Source organism: Poecilia formosa, unplaced genomic scaffold, assembly GCF_000485575.1.
Source record: "Poecilia formosa unplaced genomic scaffold, Poecilia_formosa-5.1.2 Scaffold68, whole genome shotgun sequence".
NCBI classification, from domain to species: domain Eukaryota; kingdom Metazoa; phylum Chordata; class Actinopteri; order Cyprinodontiformes; family Poeciliidae; genus Poecilia; species Poecilia formosa.
In genome coordinates this window covers 1,530,192-1,556,344 of record NW_006800007.1, presented here as the reverse complement: position 1 = coordinate 1,556,344, position 26,153 = coordinate 1,530,192, and the positions used below count along the sequence as shown (strand labels likewise).

Sequence of the window (26,153 nt, the reverse complement as noted above, 5' to 3'; positions counted from 1 at the left end):
TATTAAATAAAAATTATTCATTGTTATAATGTATGACTGAGTATCAGGACCTTACAAAATTACAAGAATAAAGTCAAAATAATGAGAATAAAGTCGTAATATTTTGAGAACAGTCATGGTATTAAGAGAATAAAGACAAAATAATCAGAATAAAGTCAGCATTACGAGAATTAAGTGGAATTAAAGTATTAATATTAGTCCCGTAATTTTTTTTTTATACACTTTCTTAATGTGGCTCTAATGCTGGGTCATAATGTGTTGACATTAGCAAGTTATTTCTATACTTTCAACCAGTACAAGTTTAAGTAAGTATAGCTTTTCCAACAAGTAGCACCTCTGTGTTTGACAAATAGGTTTTCAAACTGCCGCCGTAATGACCGACCTCTTGACTGAGTACAGACACAGTACTGGCAAAAGTATTCCTTCATACATGTATACAGTATATACGAGGTCAGACACTGATGTTGGATGAGAAGGTTTGGCTCAGAGTCTCTGCTTTAATCCACTCCCAAGGTTTTCTACCAAAAACTAACACTAAAATACACCAACAGCTCCACAAGATTTGTCAAACGTGTAAAAGCAACTTTAATTTGTTCAGTCAATGTAATGAGGACTATAAGCCAATGTAAAAAGTTGACTCCTTTAAAACATGTAAAAATAAACTTCTTAAAATTGGTTCAGAAAATGCAATTAGGAATTCTAAATATAAATATGTAAAATAAATCATGACGTCTCTCAGAGCACAAAGCATAGAATGAGACTGAATAGATCTGCCCTCATGGATCGTCCACATATTTGCCAATACCTGATGTAGAATATTTGTCAATATCAGGACCGATACAGATATCAATATCAGATCAGTGCATCTTTAGTTAATACACTCTGTAAAGACAAAACACACACAAAAAAACAAAAAAAACAAATACTGTGTCTGGCATTTCTGCTCCTCCCTCTCCTGTTTATTAACTCTGTTTGGTTTTTGTGAATTTATGCACAGATATAATACATCAGAGGAAAACTAACTCAAATCTGTGTTTATTTTTTGTAGAGCTCTCTTTGACTACGATCGAGCACGAGACAGCTGCCTGCCCAGCCAAGGCCTGAGTTTCTCTTATGGCGATATCCTTCATGTCATCAACGCTTCTGACGATGAGTGGTGGCAGGCGAGGCTCGTCACTCCGCACGGAGAGAGCGAGCAGATCGGGGTCATTCCAAGCAAGAAAAGGTATATTCCTCCATTTGTGCTTTTATTTCCTTCAAAGGAAATAAAAAAAGCTTGAGTAATAACATCTAAAAACCAAAAATGTTTTTTTTTTTTTCCTTCCCCAGAGTGGAAAAGAAAGAGCGAGCCAGATTAAAAACTGTCAAGTTCCACGCCAGGACAGGCATGATTGAGTCCAACAGGGTAAGTGTGGGGGACCACCGGCCCCGGGGCCCCAGCGGGGGAGACGTCCCACTTCCTGCCGAGCAGGAAAGCGACCAGCACCTCTTTACCGAAGCGAGAGCGATCAATTTACCCGATTGATTACAGAGCAGCTCCCTGGAGACGATTTGTTTGTAATCAAAACATTCACAGGCACTTCTCTGTAAATTAGAATATCAGGAACCATTTTACAGTAGAAGTCTAATAAATAGGTAATAAATATGTAAATTCAGCTCTAAGCACTTTATAAGTCATTAATTGTTTATTATGCATTAATTAAGGGAGAGCAGACAAAATCTACCATTTTGCCAAAGAGTCAGCCAAGTCTATTCACCTACATATTTTATCTAGTTATTTGTAAATGTGACTTTTCAGCATATAGTCTCCTTCTGAGAATTAATGCATAAGAAACAGTTAATGACTTATAAATTGTTTATAAATGAATGGATAACATATCTATAAACTATTATTAGCCATCTATAAGGGGAGACTTGTTGTAAAGTACCGAATATCATCAAAAGGTTACTTAAGTTCAATGATTCAGTTCAAATAAAACTATGTATGAAGAGCTGGAAAACACAGATTTAGTTAAAAGTGCAGCTCATAAACACCTAATTCAGCTCTCAAAAATAGGGGTATTGCATTAAGATGCTTCCTAAAGTTGAGTGGAAGAAGAAAGTATGGTGGTAGAGAAACCCGCACAAGAAATAACTACAGACTTCAGAGGAGTATTTAACATCTTGAAGAAGTTTCAGAAACCAGCACACAGATGAGCTACATGCCCTCAGGTGGAAACGTCAATTGTTTTTTACAAAACACACTGACGGGTTCCTCGGTGGTCTCCATGTCCTCTTTTAAGATGAAGGTAATTTCTTTTTTCTTTAAATTTGGAAATAAAGGTCTGAAGGAAATTAAGTGAAATGATATCAGACTTGTGTAGTGCTTTATTAGGACACTTTACATGAAATCATTCATTCTCATTCACACATTGACGACGGGAAGCTACAGGATTGTAGCCACGGCTGCCCTGAGGCAGTCTGACGTCAGTCAAGGAAGATCGAAGAGACAGAATCCATGTTTGAGGTCCACCATCAGTTTATGAGTGACTTAGTTTTAGAAATGCATTAGCTGTAGGATTAACAAACACATATAAATACTTAGTGAAAACTATCACTGTGTGTAATTAAAGATGTTTTCTCAGCTGATAGTCCAGTAGACCTGGTTCGACTGGGGACCAAAGTTGCAACATTTGTTCCATTTTTAGCTGGTGTTTTGCTTTCACTGCACAAACCCGTTGCCCTCCTCGCCTGTGGAGGCGCTGCACCAAAAACCACTGAAGGAAATGACATAAAAACCCCAGAAGAAGACAGTGAGGGCAACTTTCTTCTTCATGAAATGTAAATAAAAATATCATGGCATCAGATTTTAGGCGATGGAGAATTTCTCAGACCACAAATAATTTCTCCCACTATCGCTAGACTGGCATGTTTGTTGCATCTACCCAGAATGCCCTGTGCTATAGTTCACTTCCTACTTTTGGGGCGGTCTCCAGTCTGCTTGGCGTTCGGATATCCATTCAAACCAACACCAGAGTTCACTTCAACAGAGACTGAGGTTTTCTTGGGTCTACATCACAGTAATGAACTGGACTTTCTAAGCAAATCAGAGTTTGATTAAAGTGGACCAAACAGGACTGGTGTAAATGATGCACCATAAGTTTTACTTTTTGAACTGAATTATTGAAATAAATCAACGTTTTCTGATGGCTTGAGTCACTAAGACGCACCTGGACAGGCTTTAGCTTTCAGATTTGAATTTAAAGAGGATGAATCTGATTATTAATGGTGATTAATTTTTAAACAGTAAATGTTTAATTTGGTCTGCAGTCGCCCGTCTCCTTCACATTGACGCTCCATTCGGTTTCACCCATTACCTGTTCCTCATGTTCATCATTTGATGTGAATTGTTTACATTTCATTTGCCCCGTCCTCCTTGTTTTTGCATGGTTGTGGAGTACCTTCATTGAAACCTTGTCTGTTTTTTTGTTTTTTTGTTGTCGTTTTTGTCCTCCCTCCCTCCCTCACCTGCCACCCACCTCCCCCCTCTCACCCTCACATCAGCAGCAAGTTAAAGTGAAGCGCAAAAAAAGCTTCAACCTCTCACGCAAGTTCCCGTTTTACAAGAGCAAGGAGAATATTGTGCACGAGTTGGTGGAGACTGAACGTGAGTATCGAGCTGTGTGATCGAGGGGCGGGTTTGGGGGGTTTCTCTCCTCTTTTTTTTTCTTTTCTTTGGTCCTTTCCCCCCCTTCATGCTTCACTTCTTTCGTCTTTCATCTTTCCGCTCACCTTCAGGGACGGTGTGTGTGGCGGCACCGCTCCCATTCCCAGAGAGATTCCCCACAGGAGGAGGCGTGGGGTTCCTCTCTGGTGTGACCGCATCGCCTCCAGAGGAGTGTCTGGCTGCGTTTGTGCTGCCAGCTGTTAGTATTTATTTATTTAAAACTGCAGTATGTAACTTTTATTTGAAAAAACAAAAAGTTTTTACATATTTGTTTAAAAGGTCACCATGTCCTGACAGTTCAATATGAGACAGATGATTTGTGAAAACATGGAGTTTCTCGTTTCTGTGCTACTACAGCCGTCTGAAAAAATGAACCGCTCCTGGCCAAAAACAACCAATCAAAGCCCACAGGAGGGTCTTGGCGCTGTCAATCAATCTTGTGGAAGCGCTGCTAAATATGCTAATGGCAGAGATTTACGGGCAGAAACTGTTTGAGAGCAAGCGGGATACATGAGCCTGATTGACGGCGCTTATAGTGTTTGTTTCAAGTTAGTACCAAGAGAAAACAGACTAGATTTTGTTTTTCTTTTTCTAATTGATCAAATCAATTAAAATAGGCTCTGTAATTTCCATTCTGATATTTTCTGAAGGGTTATTTTGTTTACAGATATCATAATTAAATTTATTCTATGTTTCCAGTTCTAAGTGATTTTTATTTCCATTTTCTTTACCATTTTTGATTATTTGGGATATTCAAAATAATTTTTAGTACCTGTGTGAAGTGTTCTTTTCAAAATTAAAGTTAATCCTAAAGAGGGTGAATCTCAATTATGCCATTATTAACATATTACCTGAAAATGGTGTCAATATTATTGTTTATTGCAATAATTACTGGGATAATTGAGCTAAATTTGCTGTTGCGACAGGCCTGCTATCTGACTCATATTATACTGTCACGACATGGTGACAGTTTGAACAATTATGTACAAAAGGTCACATGATGCAGCTTTAAGTCCTGATCGATTCTCCAGTCAGTCATTGACCCCAGAACAAGGAGAATCTCATTACTGGGCTGAAGCTTTAACTCTTAGCAGGTCAAAATCCCGTTTTAATGGGATTGGGCCTGTGTAATTGAAAAGCAGTGGCTTACTATGAACAAAGTGGAGCTCAGGCTTAATGAGCATGACAGCACCGTGTGTCAGCGGGCACACTCCTCTTCCTCTCCTCCTCCTCTGCCTCGCCCCCCTCCGACTCTCACTAACCTCTTCTTCTTCCTCTCTGCTTTTCTTCTCTTGGTTTCCGCTCTCACCTGTCGGGACATCTAGGACTTCCCGGGGTTAAGCGATGACTTTTATGGATCAAAGAGTTTGAGTAAGTGTGTGGTTGCACCGTGTCAAGCAGCTGTCCCCAGAGAGAACGCTTTGTCACTGCAGACCCAGATGGGAATGCGAGAACCACACACATTTAGAGGGTGGAGAGGGCGCGCGCGCACACACACTCACACACACACACCCCCCTCAGACTCACAGTATGTACAGAGGCTGCATTCCTATGGGAGCCAGGGTGACACTTCTTCAGTCTCCTGGGGGTCTTTCTGTTTGTCTCTTAAGGTCACAGAGTTACGATGCATGTGTTGTAACTCTGTCTGCTTGGAGGCGACCAATACGAAGCATTTGGACTGGGAATACTGGGTCTAGTCACAGGAAACACTTAATTTCCTATTGCTTGCACCTAAAAACCACTTCCCTAGTTTTGCAAAAGCTTGACTGTCGCAAATAGAAGAACTTCTGCTTTCTTTATTTCCCCTTTGCCCTTTTATTTTCTTTTTGTTCTTAAAAGGCCCAACAGTTGATAAACATGGTTGGGCTGAAGCTATTTAGGCAGGTGAACTTACATTTTAAACCTTTGAATTAATTAAAAAATGACAGTTTGATGTGAGATTTTCACTTTTTTGCTTTTCAGAATGTCTGACATCCAACACAAGTGACAGTGAAAGTAGTTCAAGTAAGTCATTTTAATTTTATATTGAGTGCTTCGTTGTGTTTTAGGAGTTTATATGGTAGGTCAATAAAATCTGAAATCTGCAAGTCTCTACCAGCTTCACACATCAGCTGCGTTTCCACAACAAATGTGGGCAAAACTTTGATATTCTGCTCATGTCGAAAAAACACAATTTCACAATTACAGTGTTGCGTTAAATAAGAGATGCAGTTAAAATCACACGTCAATATATTTTACATAGTGGCAGTGCCAAGCATCTAATGGGTTGGCAACAGAAGTGAGCCACTAGCAAAGAGAAGCAAAGACAGACATCATTATGCAAACTGGCAACTAATTTACTTTAACCCATAAAAACCTTTCTAACTAACTAGCAAGTTAGCAGCTAGTTAGCGGTAGCCTGAACTGCCTTAAGTCACAGAATGCAATAAACATGCAGCTCTATCATTTGTCTGACAGAAAAGTCTCATGAGGAAAAAAAAAAACTACATAGAAAATCTGAGATAAAATAGTTCTGCCACCACAAAAGTTAAGGCCGGTGATTAACGAATTTAAGACCAATATACATTGTTGCTAATCAATTTAAGACATTTTAAGGAGCATGGGGACCTGCAACTAATGATTATTTTGGCTTCAATTATTCTGACAATTTGTCAGATAAGAAAAAGATTTGACACATTCTGCAGATTATTCTTATTCAACCTCTTCAGCCTTTTTACACAACATTGGAAATACAGTAAAAGATGCACAAAAATGAATCCTTTATAAGTAGGAAAATAAAAATTTTATTGCTTAAATACAGTAATATACCATTCCTATAGTTCACGCGTCACCATTTTTAGAATGGTACACATTTGTAGGTTAATTTTGTAGGTTATATATGTGTATACATATAGACAAATATTTCACTAATTGATTCATCTCGATTAATTGTTTCAGCCCCAGATACATAAATTAAAGTTTCAAGAAACAGCAGCCACTCTGTTTAAAGCCATTAACTGCACAGGATTTAATTTGGGAGTATAAATATAAAATACACTTTAGATTTCTATACAGTGTACAATAACACACTGTTTTGTGTTGATCTGCCATAGAAATAAACTGAATTTCGTGGTTGTAAAGTGAGAGAAAAGTAATGAGGCACTGGTGTCTTCAGAAAGTACAAAAATGTTCATGTTTTCATTTTCTTTGCTTCGTTTTCTTACAGAGGGTCAAGAGGACACGATCCTCTCCTATGAGCCAGTCATTCGGCAGGAAAGTGAGTGGGAACTCTCTGTGCTCTAAGGAAATGTTTGGTGTCTCTTGTCATTCTGTAAACTCACTTTTCCTGTTTCAATTCAAGTCCACTACACAAGGCCTGTGATCATTTTGGGCCCAATGAAGGACAGAGTAAACGACGACCTCATCTCCGAGTTCCCCCACAAGTTTGGCTCGTGCGTTCCCCGTAAGTTGGCGCCCGACGTTGTGCACGGCGTGGCGAACTCACAATCGGAGACGGAGAAATAAACCTGTTCTGTTTGCCTCCGCAGATACAACCCGTCCAAGGCGAGAGAACGAGATCGACGGGCAGGACTACCACTTTGTGGGTTCAAGGGAGCAAATGGAGAAAGATATTCAGGATAATAAATTTATTGAGGCCGGCCAGTTTAATGAGAACCTCTATGGGACGAGCATCCTATCTGTCAGAACTGTGGCAGAGCGGGTAGGCGTCAAGTTTTCAAAGAAATCAAAACATTCAGCAGGTTGTGAAGCTGTAAAGTGTCGATGTTTGGGTATTTATTGGTCCTAATGTGCCTTCAGGGGAAACACTGCATTCTGGATGTGTCTGGGAACGCCATAAAACGACTGCAGCAAGCACAACTTTATCCGATCGCCATCTTTATAAAACCAAAATCCGTTGAAGCTCTAATGTAAGCAGCAGACTTTCAACACGATGCGACCGAAATATCAGCAGCTTCTGAGCATTTTGGAGTAACTTTGTCTTGTTTCCATTCAGGGAAATGAATAAGCGGCAGACGTACGAGCAGGCCAATAAAATCTTTGACAAGGCGGTTAAGCTGGAGCAAGACTTTGGAGAGTTTTTCACAGGTTGGTTGCTGCTTTTTTTGACTTATTTACTCTCAGTAGTTATGAAAGACTTAAAGCCTTCCACGTTTATTTTCATACAGTAATTAAATTGTCTGAAATGACAAACTGTCTTAATTTGTGGGTAAAACACTTTCTAAATGCAGTGGGTTCACGTATTAGTTCCAAAGAGTCTGTCTGAAATATTCAAAAGAAAAGTAGAAAATAAGAAAAATCAAGGATTTTAACTTCTGCCGTAGTGCACATTGAGTAAAGGCCAATCGTGCCACCAAAACCTTTAAAAATAAATAAATGAATCTGTTGCCTCTGGGCAGCATGGTACCATAGACGGTTACTAAATGTGCTGTGAAAATATAAATGACCTTTTAATATCTGCTACTATAGTTCAGTGTGTTAAATCGTGGTGGTGATAGTGATAACTTTAATAAATATGTGACAACCATACTTTATAAAAGTTACCTACTGCGGCTTTAAGAGAAGTAGAAAAACTAGATTTTGATGGAAATCTTTGATTTTCTATTTAAGTCAGATCGCCCAGCCCTGACTGAGAACCAACCTTTGTAAATGAGTCTTTGTAAATTTCCCTTGCGGTGTTCCTCAAGGACCATGGTTGGGAACACTGATTCATTTTACATAAAATCAGGAAGTAAATCTTTTTGTTTTTGTTTGCAGCTATTGTACAGGGTGACTCGCTAGAGGAGATCTACAACAAAATCAAGCTAATCATCGAGGAGCAGTCCGGGCCATACATCTGGATTCCCTCCCCAGAGAAGCTCTGAGCTCCCGGCCGTCCAACCTGCAGCGGCACCGCAGAGCTCCCTTCCTGCCCCCCAGAGACCCCACCCACGTCCACATGCCAACCCCTCTCCCCCGCTCCTCACCTCCTTTTTGCAGATATGTTTCATATCCAGTTTTAGTGTCATCATTATGTTACTCTCTAAATGAAAAAGAAGTCTTTATCACCATTACTGTGACTGTGCACACCCCTGCATGAGTTTCTCAACAAAACCATTCAAGACTGGAATCGCCATTCCAAAGGAATTTGTCAAACGAAAGCAAAAAGGGAAAAGGATCAACTTCCTTTTGTGGACTAGGAACGGCCTGGAGATCGGTGTCAGGAAGGAGGAGGAGTAGTGATTCAAAAAGAAGAAATATAGACAAATCATACCAAGTTGGAACACTTTGTAAATGTTCATCAGATCACATTTAAAAAGACGAGAGGTTGAAGAACAATTAGAGTTTTGTTTTTAGTTTTTTGGGTTTTTTTTCTAAGCGGACTGGATCAAATTTGAGCCCTGCTGATGGTACTGTTTGTCTCTCTTGTTTATACCGACAGAGGAAATTAGCGGAGGAGCCTACTAAAAAAAAAAAACTGGTGATCTATTATCACGAACCAGCTCGCTGTTTGGTCGTCTGGAAAGATGGCGGATCAAGAGGAAGAAATGTGTTGTGAATCTCTACATTTATATTATAAGATCACAAGATAAATCATTAAGTCCTTCTGAGATTTTACAGCATATTGAAAACTTCACATTTTACACTTCGTTAGAACTGTCATTCGGAGGGCTGTTTAGATTTTTTCCTTGCGGGATTTATTTTTTTTTTAAATTCGATTTTATTTTTTGGCTTGTGGTTTTTAGCTGCTCTGTAAAGGACGGGGGTAGAGAAGTGTAACCGGGCTCTCTGCAAAACACCAAACTGCCTTACATCTAATACAAATTCTGTTTTGTGACTACCTGTTGTCTGTGAGGGAGGCTGGAAGCAGCCGAAGAGGGCGAGATCTTTACATGTTGTGCCCTCAAAGAGCCAGGAGGTCAGACATTAAGTGCAATAGATCAAAAATCAAGTCTTACCTCCTTTTACTTCTACTTTTCCAACCTTTTTTTTCCTGTTTTTTTTTTTTTCTTTTTCTGTGTAATCATTTTTTTTTTTTTTTTTTTCTGTGTAATCAAACAATTTGGCTTTTTCCGATCCAGACAGGTAGAGCCTCCCGACTCTTGTTGAGCAGTAGACGACCCCATTACACTCTCTGCCTTCCAGGACGATTCACTTCTGATTGGTCACATGGTACTGTCCTATCAGCCGCTGCCGCCGCCGTGTGTGGCGGCCTTAAAAACGGGTAGAACAAGACAATAATTGTATTGGATGTTCTAACAATTAAAGAGTCAGTTTAACCTGTTTTTGAATTGTCCCCCCTCTGCCAAAAAGAGAAAACACTAAAGTTGGGTTTGAGTAAATCTTTTATGCTTTGTGTATCTATAAACCTTCTTGACGCTGAACCACTGTGTTGAGCTCTTAGAGGTGATGCCGGATTACTAGAAGAGGGGCACTCCTGCTTCATTTTTAACTGGACATCATCGCTTTCTCTCCTGCAGGACTCGCAGCTCGACATCGAAAACGTGACCCAAGACCTCTGAACCCTCTCAGCCTTTTAGTTTTTCATATTTTAATTCTTCTGTGTTTAACTTGCCTGGAACCCAGACGTCTGGGGATCCCCCTTCTTTCTCTCTCTCTCCCTCTTTCTCCGGCTCACACAGCACCTGTACACCTGCGGGCGTTTTTTTTCCGATCAGGTGTGCCCACCTGCCAGGCACCACTGCTAAACCAGCTGTCATTACCTGTGTCAAAACCAGAGTTCAGGGAATAACCGAAGGGAACAGAGCCATTTATAAACTGCTTGCAGACTGTTTCAAAACGGTGTGGTAGCTGAACAATGTAAATAAGCCCCTCCCCCACGCGTCCCCTCCTCACCTGTGCTTCATGCATGTGTGACTCGAACTCGGACAGACAGGTTTTATAGACCGCAGACGTCAGGTAAGTAAAAGTTTGAGCTACTCCTGAGCTTCAAGCTCTGTTTAAAAATGTGCTGTAACGTCAGTATTTCTCATGGGAACGGTTGGCTAGCGAGACGGGGATCCGGTTCCCTGGAGTAGGGAACTGTCTACGTGTGATTTCTTGTCTGGGTGTATAGATTCAAAAAACGAAGATATATTGTAAAATAAAAGCAATGCAGGCGGAAACTGCCATGGTTAGACGCTTAAAGTCGGTCCTCTCTGGTGTTTAGCGCACATCCAGCTGACTGTTAATAACGTGTGTATTCATACCTCAGTCAGCCGCGTCAAAGCCCAAAGAACTCGATATCACTCCTATTTCCATTGAGGTTAACGGTACCTGAACGCATCTGTGTGTGTATAACTGGCCAGGGACGTTCTGACGAGAGACATGATGCGTTTTATTTTTATTTTTTATTTTATTTTATGGGGGGAAGGGGATCGGGCAGGGGGCTCAGGCTTTTCTTTTTCTTTTTGTTTGTACTTTTTGGGGTGATGATATGTTTCTGTTCTGGCACATTGTGCAGTAAGTGCTTGCAAACATGAACCCTTTGATTGTACAGTAGTTTCCTTCCTGTCACTGCAGGTGGTACAGCCTATCAGGACACTCGGCCTCATGGTCTTCCCTGTCCTAGTCATGAGGGAACGCGGTCCTGCAACTTTTTTGTTTGGGTTTTATTTTGGGACTTGACGAGAGTTTATTTGTTTGAAAATAAAATATGTGACTCAGTTATAATCTTGATGTGCTTGTTATTCTGCTTTAAGTGGCTCGGGCAATCAAGTGCAAATTTTAAACCCTTGGGGTTCGTTTTATTTTGGCCATAGAAATAAGTCTTTAACGGACATAAATAATGTATTTTTCAAATTTGTAAGCCTTTAAATTTTGGTTTTAATGATTACTTTTGTTTTTCTCTTCTTCCTTTTATCCCCTATAAAATTGCAACATTTTAGGGGAGTCAAATGTTTGCAACATGGATCAATTTTTAATATTTAGGCAAAATTGTTTGTCCTTTAGACACAAAAAAGAAGCGCCTATAAATAATGCCATAGAAACGTGTTATACTTTTTCCATCCTGTGTATGGAGGGCCAAAAGGGACAAAAAACAAGTGTGATTAAATCATGAAATAAATTGTTTAATTTAATAGGTAGATAATTTGACTACATGATGCATTTAGTTAAAACTAACTTTAAATAAATGCTTAATTTTTACCATTTAATAAATCTCTATAAATTGTTAAAATAAAAACTTACAATGGTGACTGAAGATATTTAATTTTCTGTCAGTCGAGGGGCAGTGCAAAAACTGGTCTGTAGAACTGTTTGGATTTTAATCATTTAATGACATTTTACGCATTAATTGTGAAACATTAAATTAAGCCTTTATTTCAATGTTGCCTTAATGTTGCATTTAATTCATGATTTAATGATGTATTTTTTAATTTTGTCCCTTTTGGCCTTCTATATAATTGGCAGAAACACTGATTCTAACCAAATGTTTTGTGTAAAGTTTTAAAAGTCAACATTTCTTCACACTTTGCCACCAGATGGGAACAGAGCATGAAATTTCTAGGGTATTTGAACACAAAGGAATGAAGATTAAAGCTAGATTTAAAAATGTTTTTTAAATGAGTCAACAGGACAAAAAAACTTCAAATGGAAACATTCATGTGCATATAAAACAGTACAATTACATTTCATTCAAAATACAAAATCTAGCAAGTTTTTATGGGATTTATATTCAAAGATATGAAAAAAAACAGGAGGGTTTAATAGTTCACGAATGGAAAATCGTCGGCAAACTTTCTGAGAGCTGTAATAAATATTGTCTACCAGGAAGCCCGGATATTTGAACGTAAAGAACTTTTACCTGTAACAAACTGATGGGATGCACCCGTTGGGTTCACCTTCACAACACAGAACATGTAGGAGAGAAGAGCTGAACGTTTTACTCCTCTGTGTGGATGTTTTTCTTCGCTTTGTCCAGTCTGTCCAGGATTTCACTGTAGAGCCCAGTCATCTGTGGAAACAAACATTTAACTTGATTTTTATTATTTCTTAAAGCATCATGAGCTGAAAATGCATCAAAAGAAAGTTGATTTATTTTACTACTGTTGGCCTTGGTTGGGGCTCCTTTTGCATGAATTACTGGATCAATGCAGCGTGGCATGGAGGCAAATCAGCCTGTGGTTCTGGAAGCCCACGCTGCTTCTAGATTCCCATCGATTATCTGTGGGGTTAAAGGTCAGGCCCGTACCACCGTGGACGTTTGACCAGCTTTTGGCACACTGTGGGTCGGTACCAAGTCGTATCTCTGAGGTTTGTCAGCAGGGGGAAGCAGGAAGTGCTCTAAAACCTCTCAAACGGCTGCGCTGACTTTGGACTTCATAAAACAAGCAACATTTCTCCAGTCTTCCTCCAGATTCTAATTACCAAATAAAATGGAAACTTTACCTTCATTCGGGAAGGTTTTACACTTCACAATCCTCTCAAGGCTGCAGTTATCCCTACTGCCTTTTCCTATGCGTTTTTCCTTCAACTTAACTTTCTATTAATATGCTTGTTTATACACTAAACACTGTTCTATACATGGCTAAACCTTTGTGGAAAATAACTCTTGGATAACGTTTTCTAAGACTATTTGTTTTATTAGCAGTAAGCCAGAATTAAAACTGAAGGCCTCCACTAACACTACATATCCCATAATGCACCTCTAGTTACTAGACATAGTGTTGGTAATGCTGGAAAAACAATGCATCTCTCTGTATGACTTACATTTTTTGTTAAATTTCTGAAATAAATTAACTTTTCTATGATTTCCTGAGATGCAAGTACAGCAACTTATTAGGGCCGTTGCAGATGGAAAGAAAATAGAAAAGTAATTTTATGCCACAAATTTTCTAGGAAAATTTATTGGAAATTTGAGTTTCAAAAGTCAAATTTGCCAGAAAATTTTGAGATTAATCTAAGAAAATTTCTAGAAAAAATATGAAAAATTTTGAAAAGTTAAAAATGTTTAACTTTTGCAACTTGTAATTTGAGATTTTTAGTGGAAATTTACTTTTGTTCTGTCTACAACGGCCCTAATATGCCGTCGTGTGCACTTGCTAAAACAGAAAACACACGTGTTCCACCTTACAGATATGAGCCAATAATAATGACTATACGGAACACTATTAGTGCCTCTTAAAACTTTAATAATGTATGCATCATCAGGCAAATCTAATCTTAGAAGTAGTACGTGAGAACAAACAATTATGTGATTATTTTCATATGCTAACGACGTACCTGTTTTATTTATTTGAATTCTGAGGAAACGGGTCAGAAGTTTATCATATTTTTGGACCTAATCCTTTCCCGTAGATGACTCCGGTGCTCTACCTGCGTCTCGTAGCTCTCCCGCAGAGACCCTAGGTGTCGGATGAAGCTCATGGCAAGGCCGCACCACTTCTCGGCTTCGTGGTACTGGGCCAGGCTGTACAGCAGAATCCCGGCATTCCACGCCTGAGTCAGCAGCCACAGCGTCTCCATCTCTGGGAAGCCGTCCGGCTGCGGAGGAAAGCAGGAAGATGTTAGAAAAAAGGCTTTTTTTCAGCCACCTGGGTGACTGAAGTTCCCTTTACTCAGAAACGTTCATCAAATCCTGCCGTTTTGTGTGTTAACCTTTTTACTAACTCGTTTTAATCATTTCATTCATATTCTCTAACACTTTTAATCTTGTCCCTTTACTTTGATCCAAAGATTTCGACAGCTTTCAAGTAATAACTCCCTCTGAAAGGGGAAATATGCAGCGCCTGAAAGGCAGCGTGATGTTTCAATAATCCCACGTCCCTTTCAGAGGCGCTGCTCACCGGCAGTGTGACGATTTCTGCAGAACATTAACATTCAAATTGGCAGGAAGGGGTGGTGAATGGAAGCATCTGCTAATTGAAGTGTGGCTGAAAGCCCATTGATAAAAAAAAAAAAAAAAGTGGTTTCCAAGAAACAGCGGGCAGCGGCAGAGTGGAGGAGAGGGGGTTAATTATGGAGCAGTTCTCTTGGCGCTGGCTCACCGCGGCTGAGATGATGGACAGAGCGTCCTCGAAGTAATCCCACAGCTCCTGCAGGACGCGGCTCTCCACCTCGGACACACCGCTCGGCAGGGACAGCTTGATCAGGCTGTGGACGTACTTACTGAGACGGAGACGCACAGTTAGAAATGATGGTTCCAGAAATAAGGAAGCGTGTTTTCATGTGGCGCAGCGCTGCCTGCAGTGCGTCGGGTCGGCTTGGGGTTGCTTCCTGTGCAGGGAGAGAGCAGCTCTCAGGGCCTTCTTGCAGAGCTGAGGGAAGTGGGCTGGAGGCTCCATGGCTAAGCCTTCATTAAGAAAAAAACAATAAAAACAGAATAAATACTTAAAGCTGCAGTATGTAACTTTTATCATAAATATTTGATGAACCTGTCTTTAAGTTGTGACAATATGAGGCACAAAATCTGTGAAAAAAAAAAACCCAGTTCCTTTGCCTTCTCTCAGTGCTAACTAGAAACAACCAATCAGAGGCAGGAGGCGGGTCTTAGCGCTGTCAATCATCTCCTTGCTTGCTTTATGCTAAGCTGCAGCTAGCACATGCTGTTGTGAATGCTCAGTTTAGTTAGCTGATTTTAATCAATACTTTTTTTTCTCGCTTTCTTTTCTAATGAAGAAATTACATTTATTTGATTTATTTCAATCAACCCTTCTCTTAGTTTTGCAATTTGTACAATTAGGACCAGCCTACCAGAATTTTGATTTAATTACGAGAACATAATCATAAAATAAATATGCGATTTTAGTAAAAGACGTCTTAAAAAGTTGGGAGGAAAAAGTTGCTTTTTTAATAAGATTGAATAATCAGTTGTCTTAGTGTAAAATTACTACTTCATTCTCCAGATCTTACGACTTAATTCTTGTAATATTAAAACTTTATTCTGTATTATTTAGGCTTTATTGTCATACGACTTTATTCTCATAATTACTATGACTGTGTTATTGAAACATTATGATTTAAATTTACCAATACCAAATGGACAGAAGTTGTAAAACATGCTTGTCAAACAAGATGGAGGGCCTTGGATGAAAAAAAAAAATAAAAAATCCTGATTTTCCAAAACTTAAATCTTCAAAACCCATTGATAAAATCAGAGTTCGTTTCCTCTGATGAAATGAGTGTTTATTAACCTGCCATGGTTTCCAACACTTTGGTTTCGACGTGTTCCAGCTCCAGGACAGACTCCAGTATCGTCTCCACCTTCGGATCGCTCAGCTTCGCACGAGCTTCGAACTCGTACAGCAGCAGCAGGGAGTCCGTCGGGTCCGCTGGAAGGTTGCCTTCAAATCCATTTAGAGAAATATTTGTTCAACTCCCACTTCCTGTCGGTTTCTGTTATTTTAGCCTGCTGTACCTGATGCTCTCAGGGTTTTGCAGACCTCCCAACAGGCCTGAATGTGCTCCAGAGCCACAGTGAGATCCTCTGCCTGTGAAACCAACACAAGGATTCTGGATTTACTGGCGCCATCTAGTGTCCGGCTCTCCTCCCGACGCAAGACGCCCACGCCTGCGCCGGTAATGTGGTTAGTCACCTCTCCTCCTCTCCACTGGTCTTGGTAAATTTCCATCCTTTTTGATGGTGAGCGTGCTAAATGTGGAGGATGAGGAGTGGGTGGCACACCTGGGTGGAGTGAGGAGACTTCCTGCAGAGCTCCAAAGAGGCAGCAGCTGCCATCAGCAGAGACGTCCTCTGGCCCATGAGCAGAGCGCGGTCAGGAGGGCACAGCAGGGAGAGCTTTAAGGTCAAGCAGAAAAACAAATTATTTATCTCTGGCAACTGAAGGAAAACAGGAATGCACTGCTTTAACTAAAGGCTGCGGGTTTAACCTGAAGAGAAAACACATTTATATTCTGATTAAATCATTTTAGCAACTACTAAAGAAGACATGAATAATGAGATAACGCAGGAAAATACAACCACTGTCCAGCTGAAACCAGAGGTTTACATTAGGAGGGCAGCGATTGTAGTTTTGTAGCAGATCGCTGATTACTGATCTTTACAGATCCTGACCTGCCGATTCTGATTTTGGCCGATACTGATCTTTTTTTTTGTTTGAAATGTTGCGAGATATAGCAAGAAAGCCGCTGAGTTGACAACAGTGAGTGATTTCAAACGTGCAGACATGACTTGGTGGGTCGGCGTGTCAGTCAAACCTCCCACTGCAGAGCAGAAGAGGACAGTGGCTGATTTCCAGACCTTTGTTGAGGTAGATAAGATCCTCTTCACATCCAAGTATCGGCTGATCACAAATCTCCCAAAATTAAGGAAATCGGCACCAATTCTAACTACCAAAATTATTTATTTTTGCTAAAACATAAGTAATTTTATGTTTTTAGATGAATAATCTATAAGAGATTAATTTACTCATGTCTTTAATATCAGAAGTTTACATACTGGAAGACTATTGTCTCTTTAAATAATGAATAATGAGCCGTTTCTAAAAAGCGGCTTTTAGAAACGGCTTTTAACCACTAATCCCTGTTAATACAATATTAGAAATATATTCAAATATGCATATAATTCCTTTTTTAATAGGAAAATAAACATTTTATTGCCTTAGATGCAATAACGTAGCATTCTTCTAGTGAATTTGAACCAGTTCAAGTTAAAACTTTGCCACTACAAGAGTTTTGGGTAGAACATATTTACAGACAAAGGTGTTTTCATCTATATAATATGTATTTTGTACAGTTTGGGCTTTATTACTGTTCTGAATATGTTGTTTTATCAGAAAATGACATGTTTGGAGTCTGCATACTCCAGTTAACAATCAATAGTTTCATCCGTGATCCTAGCATTGGATCAGTAAATTAGTTTTTCTTTTTCCAAAGTGTTTTGGGGGAATTGAACCAAGTGCTGGTGTTCCGGCTCTCCTGACGCGTCGTATATTAGTTTTTTTAAATAAGTTAACAATGCATTGTAAACAAACAGGTCTAAGTCATGTAAAATTCTCAAAAGGTAAAACTGCCTCTCTTGTCAAAGCAACATTTAATCCCTTAATTGTGCCAGTCGGCCATGACGGGGTCAACCGGCACACTTACCTGGTAGGACAGCACAAAGAAATCCCTCATTCTGTCAGGTCTGCTCTCGCACTGCAGAGCCGAGTTCCAGGCTGCAACAGAAGCACCCACACACCGACAAAATGAGGCTGCCGCAAGATTTTAGGTGATAGCACAGCGTGTCATATTAAAGTGGCAAGGAAAGAAAGAGTCGGTACCAATCTTTCTGAACCAGTTAGCGTCCTCGGCGCGCCGCTCAGCAGTCATATGAGACTGGTGTGAAATTGTCTGCAGAGCTGTTGGGAGGAGAAAACTTGCAGGGTTATGGAGACTTTAGAGGAAATGTGAAGAAAACGGCTGAAATCAGATATTTACATACAACAGGGTGTCAAACTCAGTTTCATTTTGGGCCATATCAAAAATCTAAATGTTCTTAAAGGTCCGGTTATGTCACAATGTATTGATAAAACCCATTAAACTGTTAAAATATTAATAATTAGCTGCCCCTCAAGGATTGTGTGATTGTTCTTGTGGTTTTTTTTTGTAATCAAAATCACAGATTTTTGGTGCTAATTCATATTTATAAATAAGTAACTTTGGTATTGGTATTCCTAAATGACATTAAAGATAAAAACTTCAGTCTGATTTTAAATCTAGAGAGTGAAATAAATGTAAATCCATCTGGTCTCAGACATTTATTAGTTATAAATCTGCTCACCTCGTTTCAGATACGGCAGGAGTTTGTCCAGATTCACATCCCTGCAAGGATCGATTGTTTTAGATGTGTAGCCTTAACCAGACATCACATTATATCATGTTTGTTTTTTTTACATTTTGCCCCACCTCAACCCATCAGCTGAGTTTTCTGCTGAGGAGAACACGAGTCGGACCAAACACCTGTGAAAATACAAACAAAGAACCCGGCGTTGACCTCGTTTTCTTTCACCTACTAACATTGTTATACAGAAACACAGTTTCTGTGGGAAAGCTGGAGAAAATGGGTCAGTGGATCATTAGAGGTGACCGAGGAGCAGAATCACTACAATCTGTAAGGCACACCAGCTAAAAATAATTACTTTATTTATGCAAATCCAGCATCAGACCCACCAAGCGCTGAAATTTTATACCTGACATCATTTTATATAATTTTTATTTAATATTGGATTGTTGCTTTTAAGTTTACGAAGGTAAACAAATAAGAAAAGCAGCATTCTGTTGTAACATCCACTATGAAAAGTGAAAAGAGAGCATGAAGTTACTCAATAATTACAAAAACATTCAAGGCCGTATTCATGAAATTAACAATACAAGTTGCAGACAATATATCATTCTTCTCATTATTGACACAGACGTATATACATATTTTACTGACCTGAGACCCATCAGAACGTGAGCTTCGTCTTTTGAGTTCTCACATAAAACCTCCAGAGCTTTCATTGCAGTTTCCTGTCTTCCATTCTGTCACAAACATTTCCATCACGAATATTCAAAACGATCAGACATTATTTAACTGTAATGCTGTCTTAAAAACATATTCGTATCTCGAGAATTTTATGAGATAAAAAGCAATTAACTGTGAAAGGAAGTGTTATAGATGTTTATAAATAAAAATATGGAACGTGTGGTGGGCGTTTATATTCGTTGAAGTAAGATGTAACGATTCCTTGAATGACTTGAGTACCTCGATTATTAAAATTTGTAGAGGAAACTTGCCTCCCTCGAAGCTTTGTTAAATTATGTTTTATTATTTAGTGCACCATGTTGCGGCCGAGTGATTATTTATGCTACACAGTGTTCTCTCTTCCGCCTTTAAGTTGTTGACGAAAGCTAAGTGTTAGCAGCACAACGTCCAATTTTCAAGTTCGGTCCAGGTGGATTTCATGATTGATGATAACGTCCGCGTTTCTATCATTTTTAGAGCCAATGTTGATATCAGATAGTAATACTGAGTACGGCAGTATTTACCAATGTTTTATTTTATCAAATTTTTATTTCATTATTTAATTAATCATCAGAATAATCGATAGAATACTCAATTACTAAAATAATCATTTACAACATCTCTAGACTGAAGTCTGTGTTGGTAATGTGGAAAAAGTTTAACACTTCTACAAGTCATTGCACATTTGCTTGCAGTTTGATGATATTTAAATGCTACATATTTAAATGTTTTGAGCTTTTCAAGATGGAGTACATTTGATTCATGTTATCTTCTGTCAGTTCCCAAATCCTCCTGCCCAACATCATATGATCCAAGTGACAAGATCATCACTCCTCATCACCGCCCTCCACATAAACACGTTCATTTGTGTCCGAACTCCACGTAGCACTGTGAGGCGCTCTAATCATCATAATAGCACCACGGCACTGGGAGATGTGATGAATTTTCTATTAGACCTAATCTCATGACTGGAACGAGTAACGAGCAGTGTGATGAATTCTACCTCCAGAGCAATCTGAGCTGCCAGACAGAGGAGACAGGAAGCTGCGCTCTCTGATAGCAGCAGCCTGTCTTCGCTGGATACAGGCGACTTGGACAGGACTCCCATCGCATTCAACGCCTCTGCAGCTGTTGCAAAGAAACAACGCAAATAATTTGCTGAAGAAGAAAAAAATTGCCTCATTAAAGTTACAGTTCCTGCATTGAATGTATATACCTTTCTGTACGTTGTCGTCCTGAACAGCAATCTTGTAAATGCAGAATTGAGTGAAGATACTCTCAGGATCAGATCTTTCCGCTTCTTTAATTGCTTCTTTAGCCTGAGAACAGGAATGGAAAACAATTTTCAGAAAATTACTATTGATATTTAACATTTTGCACTTTTTTGATGCTTTCATTTATATCTCTACTGTTTCTAAAAACAGAACAAACGCTTAAAAAACATCAAGTCATTTTTTGGCAATAAGTTAATGATTTTTTTGGTGTCTGGAAAATGAGCCGTTTCAAAAACATACGGAATGAAACCCCAGCAAAGCCCAGATCATTACCTAGCAACCCAAACTGAGCTTCAGCACCTTTTAGTCAGCTAATGTTACCTGCTGTACAATGGCTGCCAGAAAAGACGAGTATTGTGTTTTGACTTGCCATTCAGAAACAATTTGATGCATTCTTGTTGGTTGTGCAGGAGGCTCCACTTCTGCTTTTCTAAGATGTGCGGTTGTATAATTGCACATCTTTTTGCAGCTATTTTCATGTACAAGTGTAAAAGTTGGCCAGAAGCAGCTTATTTGTTTTTAAAGTGACAAGAGGGTCTAAAACGGCTCTTTCTGAAAGGAGCTCAAAACAGGCAGAACTGACCAGACTAAAATCTCATTATCTAGGAATGATTTTGTGCAAAAAATTTAATGGACATGTTTTGTTCAACCCACCCTAACCACCCTAACCTGTTTAAGTAAGCATTACAAGTCACATTTAACAAAATTCAACTGATAATGGTGTGCATTAACTACTGCAGCAGAATAATTTCCATCACAGCAGCTGATGCTTGGATAATTTTACCTTTTCTACCTGCTGCAGGTGCAGCAGGCAGGACGCTCTGTTCCTCTGCAGCTTGGCTAGATTTGGCTCCATCTGACCTGCCTTGAAGAAGCTGAAGGAGTAGTTATACCACTGTAGAGCCTCTGCATAGTTGCCAGCCTGAAATGACAAAGCAGAGATAATCAGCTGCAAGAGGTTTTTAATCAAATGGTATTAAATCAGTTTTTTTTTTTGTTTTTTTGTAAATTAAGTTCAATGCACCTCAAAATGTTTTGATGCCTGATCCCACAGAATGACATGCATAATGGTCAGTGAATCTGGAGTGAGCTGTTTACCGCTGTAGTGGCCTGTGGGAGGTAAGACTGGTTTTTACATGCAGGGTTTGTAAAGTTTTCCCACAGTGAAATTTAAGAACTTTTCAAGCATTTTCAAGGTGAAGATTTTTTAACTTTTACAATACAAATAAACTAAAAAAAGATTGTTTCAATTATGATATCATTTATTACTGTTATTAATAAATGTCTTGAGATGGTATTCTACATTTTACAGCAGGGACCAGGTAAACTTCACACAGTGGAGAAAAAAAAAATATATATATATATATATATATATATATATATATATATATATAAACATCTGGATTCAAATGTAAATGTTTTCCAAATTTAGGCTTTTAATCAATCGCTAGAAGGCTCTTTATTACCAATTTTAAGGACCTGCATAGAAAATTGCAGCACAGTTGCAATAATTAAAAATAATCTGATTGCAACAGTACCAGTGATGATGTCTTCTATCTTCTGTTTGGCCAGCAGCTCTTTGTTTCTCTGCAGCAGCAGCTCAACGTGCAGCACAAGAGCAGCACCCAGGTCAGGGGACGAGCCAAAGTGCTGACACACACGCTTCAGATAGTCAAACGCCAGCATTTCTCTACAATAATCACAAAAACATCCCACTTTAGGAGGGTTCAGATGATTTATTGTTGTGTGTAAGCAAAGGTGGAAAACATATCAAGACTTTGTTTTCTAACCTGTCTTCAGACATGAGAAGTTTCACTGCGCTCAGACAGACTTCAAGAGGAACTTGTGATTCCAGCAACTCATCAAGTCCTGGAAAAACGTTTGCAGAGTCATCTGCAGAACCCTTTTCACATTTTGTAACAATAAAACCACAAATACCATCAGATTTTATTGGGGTTTGATCATCACAAGAGATTGATGCAAATTATACATGGTTTAGATTTTGTTTTTAGAAATAAAAATTTGATCATTGAGATGTGCATCAACAATGAAAATAAAATGAAAACTCTATAATTACAGCTACAAGTCTTTTGGATATAAAGTTTTGAATTTAAAGACATTTTTTTAGTTCACATTTTGCACATTTTGGTATTTCCACTTGCGTCTTAAATGTTAAGTTTTCCTTCCACCAACATTATGTACCACTTTGTAATGACCTACCAGATTAAATTGAATTGAATTACGTTGCTGTAGCTTAAATTTAAGTGAAAAATACAAAAGAAGTCTTATCTCCCTCCATCTTGAACCTGCCAGTAGTTTCAAAGAATCCCTGAATGTTCAGGTAGCGACGCCTCACTGTCTGTATAAATAATTCATTGAGCCGTTATTAACTAACCTGCTCTGATGTGATTGTCTGGGGCCTCGGATCTCAGGAGGATTCTTAACTTTAAATACAGCCCAGATGTGCTCACACACTCCTGCCGAATTCATACAGAGACAATCAAACACAAAGCATGACTGTCCTCTAAATTACAGTCTCGTGTCTTACCTTGTTGGCTAAGATGACGGCATCGAGCGCCTTCTCCTGAAACCTCTGACAGTCCCACTCTAGATAAACTGTAGCAAGCAGACGCAAATCTTTGGCCTATTGTGAGAAAAAAAAGTTTAAATCCGTAACCATTTCCAGTGATTTTCCTGAACTCTGAACTTCAGTCTCACCAGAACATCTGGGCCAGGGCCGTACTTCGCACTTGTTTTACCGATGTCGTAGCTTTGGCTGAAAAATAAGAGTTACTGTTTCCCCCTGCTCTGTTTTTAACAACAAACATTAAATATCATATTTACCTCAACCAGAAAGTGCTGTCCTCAAACTTCCTCAGATTATAGGTGTCTACACCAAAGTTGTAGCACATGAGGGAGAGGTACGCCGTCTGTGTTCAGAGAGTGAGTTCACAGTTAGCTTCCCCTCACTTTCAACAACAATATGCACAGTGAAAGTGACAAATCAATAAATAGAGTTGTAAATGTGCAAACGAAGGGATTGTTTTACATCTTTCGGTATCCGCTGCAGCATGTCTTTACATCGCTGCATGTAGACCGTGGCTTCTCTGCTATTCCCTTGGGATACGGCCTGCAACCGAGGTCAGACTTGAACTTTCATTATTCCCTGTCAGATATTAAAGATTTCCCCCTCTCATTGTTTCTCAGTTCACATTTTAGCTGTCTCACACTTCACACTGCAAGTCTGTCAGAACAGCACTTGCTGAGCTGCCAAAAATCACAAGAACAAATATTCACATCGAAGGTGTCGAACATCACATGCGCTCACCGACTCTGCCTGGCATGACAGAATTCGAAGCAGGTCCTTCTCCACATCCGCCTTGGAGGAAGTAGCGTCGGCTGCTGCGTCGCCTCTGGACATCAGCTGGCTGTAGAGGGTTTCCAGGCTCTAGAGACGTAGCAAACAAAGCATTTTTTTTTTTCATAAAAACACCATGTGTCTGTTTGCTCTAAACTTGCACCGACTAAAGCTCTCTCTCTGCGTCTGCGTGTTCATTTTTCTTCACCTTGACAGCAAGCCTCAAGAAATGATCGGCCATCTGGGGATTTTTGCAGTCCAGCCAGGTTCTGCCCGTTTTGCTGGCCATCTGTAAAGATTAGACACTGATAAATGGGCCTTCTCCTCATGAAATGCTGAGCGCTGGTCGAGGAGGGCCTACAGTGCTGCTCACCAGGATCTGCTTGCGGATGGCGCCCTCTGTTGGATTCTCAGGTTCACAGCAGTAAAGCAGACTGCATGCGGCATGACGAACTGCGTGATGGAAATGTTTGAATATGATGCAACATTACTGCGACTAATTCTGTTCACAGCCTTCCTTCTGAGTCTAAACTTCACATCTATCAGCATGAATACTGTTAAAGCTTACATTTAGGCAGACCATGAGATTAGAAGCGTACCTTTGGCTTGTTGAACATTACTCAGAGCACCACCGGCGTTCTTGGTCACCGACCAGTTCCACAACTGGATGGCACATTCTTCAAGCTGGAAAAGTTACAGAGAATTAATGATGAAACTCAGACAAATATAGTTCTTTATAAAGTTAATGCATGCAACTGAGGCAGAACTAAACAATATAGATAAAAGTCCTGAATTAAACGTCACATTATAAGTATTAAAGCAGTTAAAACTTTCAGGTTGTTAAAGTATTAACAACTTTAAGGTTTTACCATGTTATAGTTGTATTTTATATGAAAGTAGGAGTAGAAATAGAAGGAAAAGGATGTGCGGTTATTTAATTTTTACAAATTAAAATCTGAAAATGTGTCATGGATTTGTATCCACTCAACTGGGATTTTATTTAATAAATGAAAACAATATTATATGCTCAATTGTGAGGTGATAGAAATTTTTTTTGTTTTCAGAAATATAAATCTGAAAAGTGTGGCATTTAGAAATAACTCTCCTTGTTTTCAGTGGAATTGCAACTGCAAGTGTTTTGGATATTTTTCTACCCGGTTTTCATATCGACAGACCAACATGGCCGCCCTCGCTCTTTGCAAAACACCTGAAAATCAAATTGGATGCCTTGTGTAAACAAATGGCTATTTTAATGTGTTGACACAGATTTTCAGTTGAATTTAGGTATGTGTTTGAGTTGAACCATTCTAAGAATATAATATATTTTCATCTAAACAGTTAGATTGTAGCTCTCGCTGTAAGATGGACCAGTTTCCCACTGCCAACTGAATAATGACCAATTTTCCAAGGTATTCTTAAAATATTTTGTTTGTTTTCTTACATTTACTTGTCTAGAACAACATCAACTAGTAAAACTGGCTATAAATCATGTCCAACAATCTAATCTACCTGTGAATACGGTATTTTCGTCAAAGTATCTAATCCAGACACTTTAGAGAAGAGTTTCTCAATGGCCTCATCAAAATCTGGCATCTGTTTCTGCAGCAGGTTATCTGTGAAAGCTGAGCAAATAAAAAAGAAAGAAGACAAGTCAACAGGACAATGAGAGCAAAGACATACGTTTCATGAAGATACATTTCATTTTTAACATGGGTAAAGGCAAAAGAGTCTGTAGGGATAGCACCAGAGAGGATTTGAGAAAATAAAGTTATCTAATCTCATGTGTTTTCCAGATTCAGTATATTTATTTACATTATGATCCACCCACCCATAATTACTCAGGTTTGAAAAGCCTAAATATTGCAGTCTTTGACGTGGGCCAGTTCTAATGTGGTCAGGATTTTAAAATCACTAAAATGGTACTTTACTTAGCTTCTATAAATCAAACAAACGTTTCACGCAGAACAAACTGGGTTTTACATATTCAAATTAATTACAAATATAAAAATCCAAACCAAATACTTTGTTCATTATCTTCTCTCGTGTACTTAACGTTCTAAAAATATAGTTATTTAGTAACAAACCAGAGTGGCACAAGTGGACATTAAATAACATTTTTGACCAAAGCAACTAGTTGTCCGCAGTGTAGCTTGTCCGATAGCTAACGGTCCTGCTAGCATGTAAGCTAGGTTTGTTGCAACAGGAAGTGACACAATTACAAAGTTTGTTAATAACAATTAATATAAGTCAAGTTGTAAATGACTCACTTTTCACAGTCGATACAAAATGCTCCATGTTTGATGTTTCAGAGCAAAGAAAAACCTCAGGTTAGCTTCTTGTTTCCGTTTCAATGACAACGCCAAGGCCGCGAAAATCAGGGTGAAGGAAAAGTTA

The 26,153-nt window shown here is 39.1% G+C and overlaps 2 protein-coding genes across 15 annotated transcripts in view; one reads left to right on the top strand and one right to left on the bottom strand.

Annotated features, from left to right (window-relative positions):
• dlg3 (discs, large homolog 3 (Drosophila)) overlaps nucleotides 1-9,161 on the top strand; it is a 108,348-nt gene extending 99,187 nt beyond the window's left edge. For 8 of the 13 annotated variants that reach the window (XM_016672954.1, XM_016672953.1, XM_007555095.1 and 5 more), the window contains 10 exons: nucleotides 1,049-1,225; nucleotides 1,330-1,405; nucleotides 3,544-3,646; nucleotides 5,669-5,710; nucleotides 6,912-6,962; nucleotides 7,047-7,148; nucleotides 7,234-7,406; nucleotides 7,505-7,614; nucleotides 7,701-7,792; nucleotides 8,462-9,161. In XM_016672954.1, coding sequence (XP_016528440.1) covers nucleotides 1,049-1,225; nucleotides 1,330-1,405; nucleotides 3,544-3,646; nucleotides 5,669-5,710; nucleotides 6,912-6,962; nucleotides 7,047-7,148; nucleotides 7,234-7,406; nucleotides 7,505-7,614; nucleotides 7,701-7,792; nucleotides 8,462-8,568 — 1,033 coding nt within the window. In that variant the 3' untranslated portion in view covers nucleotides 8,569-9,161. Of the gene's footprint in view, nucleotides 1-1,048; nucleotides 1,226-1,329; nucleotides 1,406-3,543; nucleotides 3,647-5,031; nucleotides 5,078-5,668; nucleotides 5,711-6,911; nucleotides 6,963-7,046; nucleotides 7,149-7,233; nucleotides 7,407-7,504; nucleotides 7,615-7,700; nucleotides 7,793-8,461 lie in introns of all 13 variants that reach the window. The other 5 variants (XM_016672955.1, XM_016672959.1, XM_007555098.2 and 2 more) reach the window with 2 other exon arrangements.
• tex11 (testis expressed 11) lies at nucleotides 1,169-26,153 on the bottom strand. 2 transcript variants are annotated; one of them, XR_001662498.1, is made up of 30 exons: nucleotides 26,027-26,153; nucleotides 25,269-25,381; nucleotides 24,359-24,443; nucleotides 24,133-24,212; nucleotides 23,968-24,048; nucleotides 23,730-23,849; nucleotides 23,451-23,531; nucleotides 23,246-23,331; nucleotides 23,120-23,177; nucleotides 22,950-23,045; nucleotides 22,797-22,878; nucleotides 22,192-22,270; nucleotides 21,940-22,091; nucleotides 21,426-21,511; nucleotides 21,186-21,323; nucleotides 20,344-20,446; nucleotides 20,131-20,255; nucleotides 19,059-19,144; nucleotides 18,530-18,583; nucleotides 18,405-18,445; nucleotides 17,905-17,982; nucleotides 17,729-17,799; nucleotides 16,308-16,421; nucleotides 16,041-16,113; nucleotides 15,817-15,966; nucleotides 14,867-14,975; nucleotides 14,671-14,791; nucleotides 14,000-14,167; nucleotides 12,489-12,638; nucleotides 1,169-1,254 (listed from the first exon to the last, which is right to left on the bottom strand). XR_001662498.1 is itself a non-coding variant. In XM_007555094.2 (29 exons), exons 1-29 carry the CDS (start codon nucleotides 26,052-26,054, stop codon nucleotides 12,567-12,569), a joined length of 2,730 nt encoding a protein of 909 aa, XP_007555156.1. In that variant the 5' UTR covers nucleotides 26,055-26,153; the 3' UTR covers nucleotides 12,225-12,566. The 2 variants fall into 2 exon arrangements, 1 of the variants encoding a protein (XP_007555156.1); XM_007555094.2 differs by lacking the exon at nucleotides 1,169-1,254 and having other exon boundaries at nucleotides 12,225-12,638.

Bases quoted from the DNA above. Each gene is read 5' to 3' on its own strand.
- tex11 (XM_007555094.2), bottom strand. From the start codon at position 26,054: ATGGAGCATTTTGTATCGACTGTGAAAA. The intron at 23,332-23,450 runs GTAAAACAATCC...CTCTGAACACAG, and splicing joins TGCAGCGGATACCGAAAGAT to ACGGCGTACCTCTCCCTCAT. The intron at 14,976-15,816 runs GTTAATAAACAC...TTCTTAATGAAG, and splicing joins AGTGTTGGAAACCATGGCAG to GCTTAGCCATGGAGCCTCCA.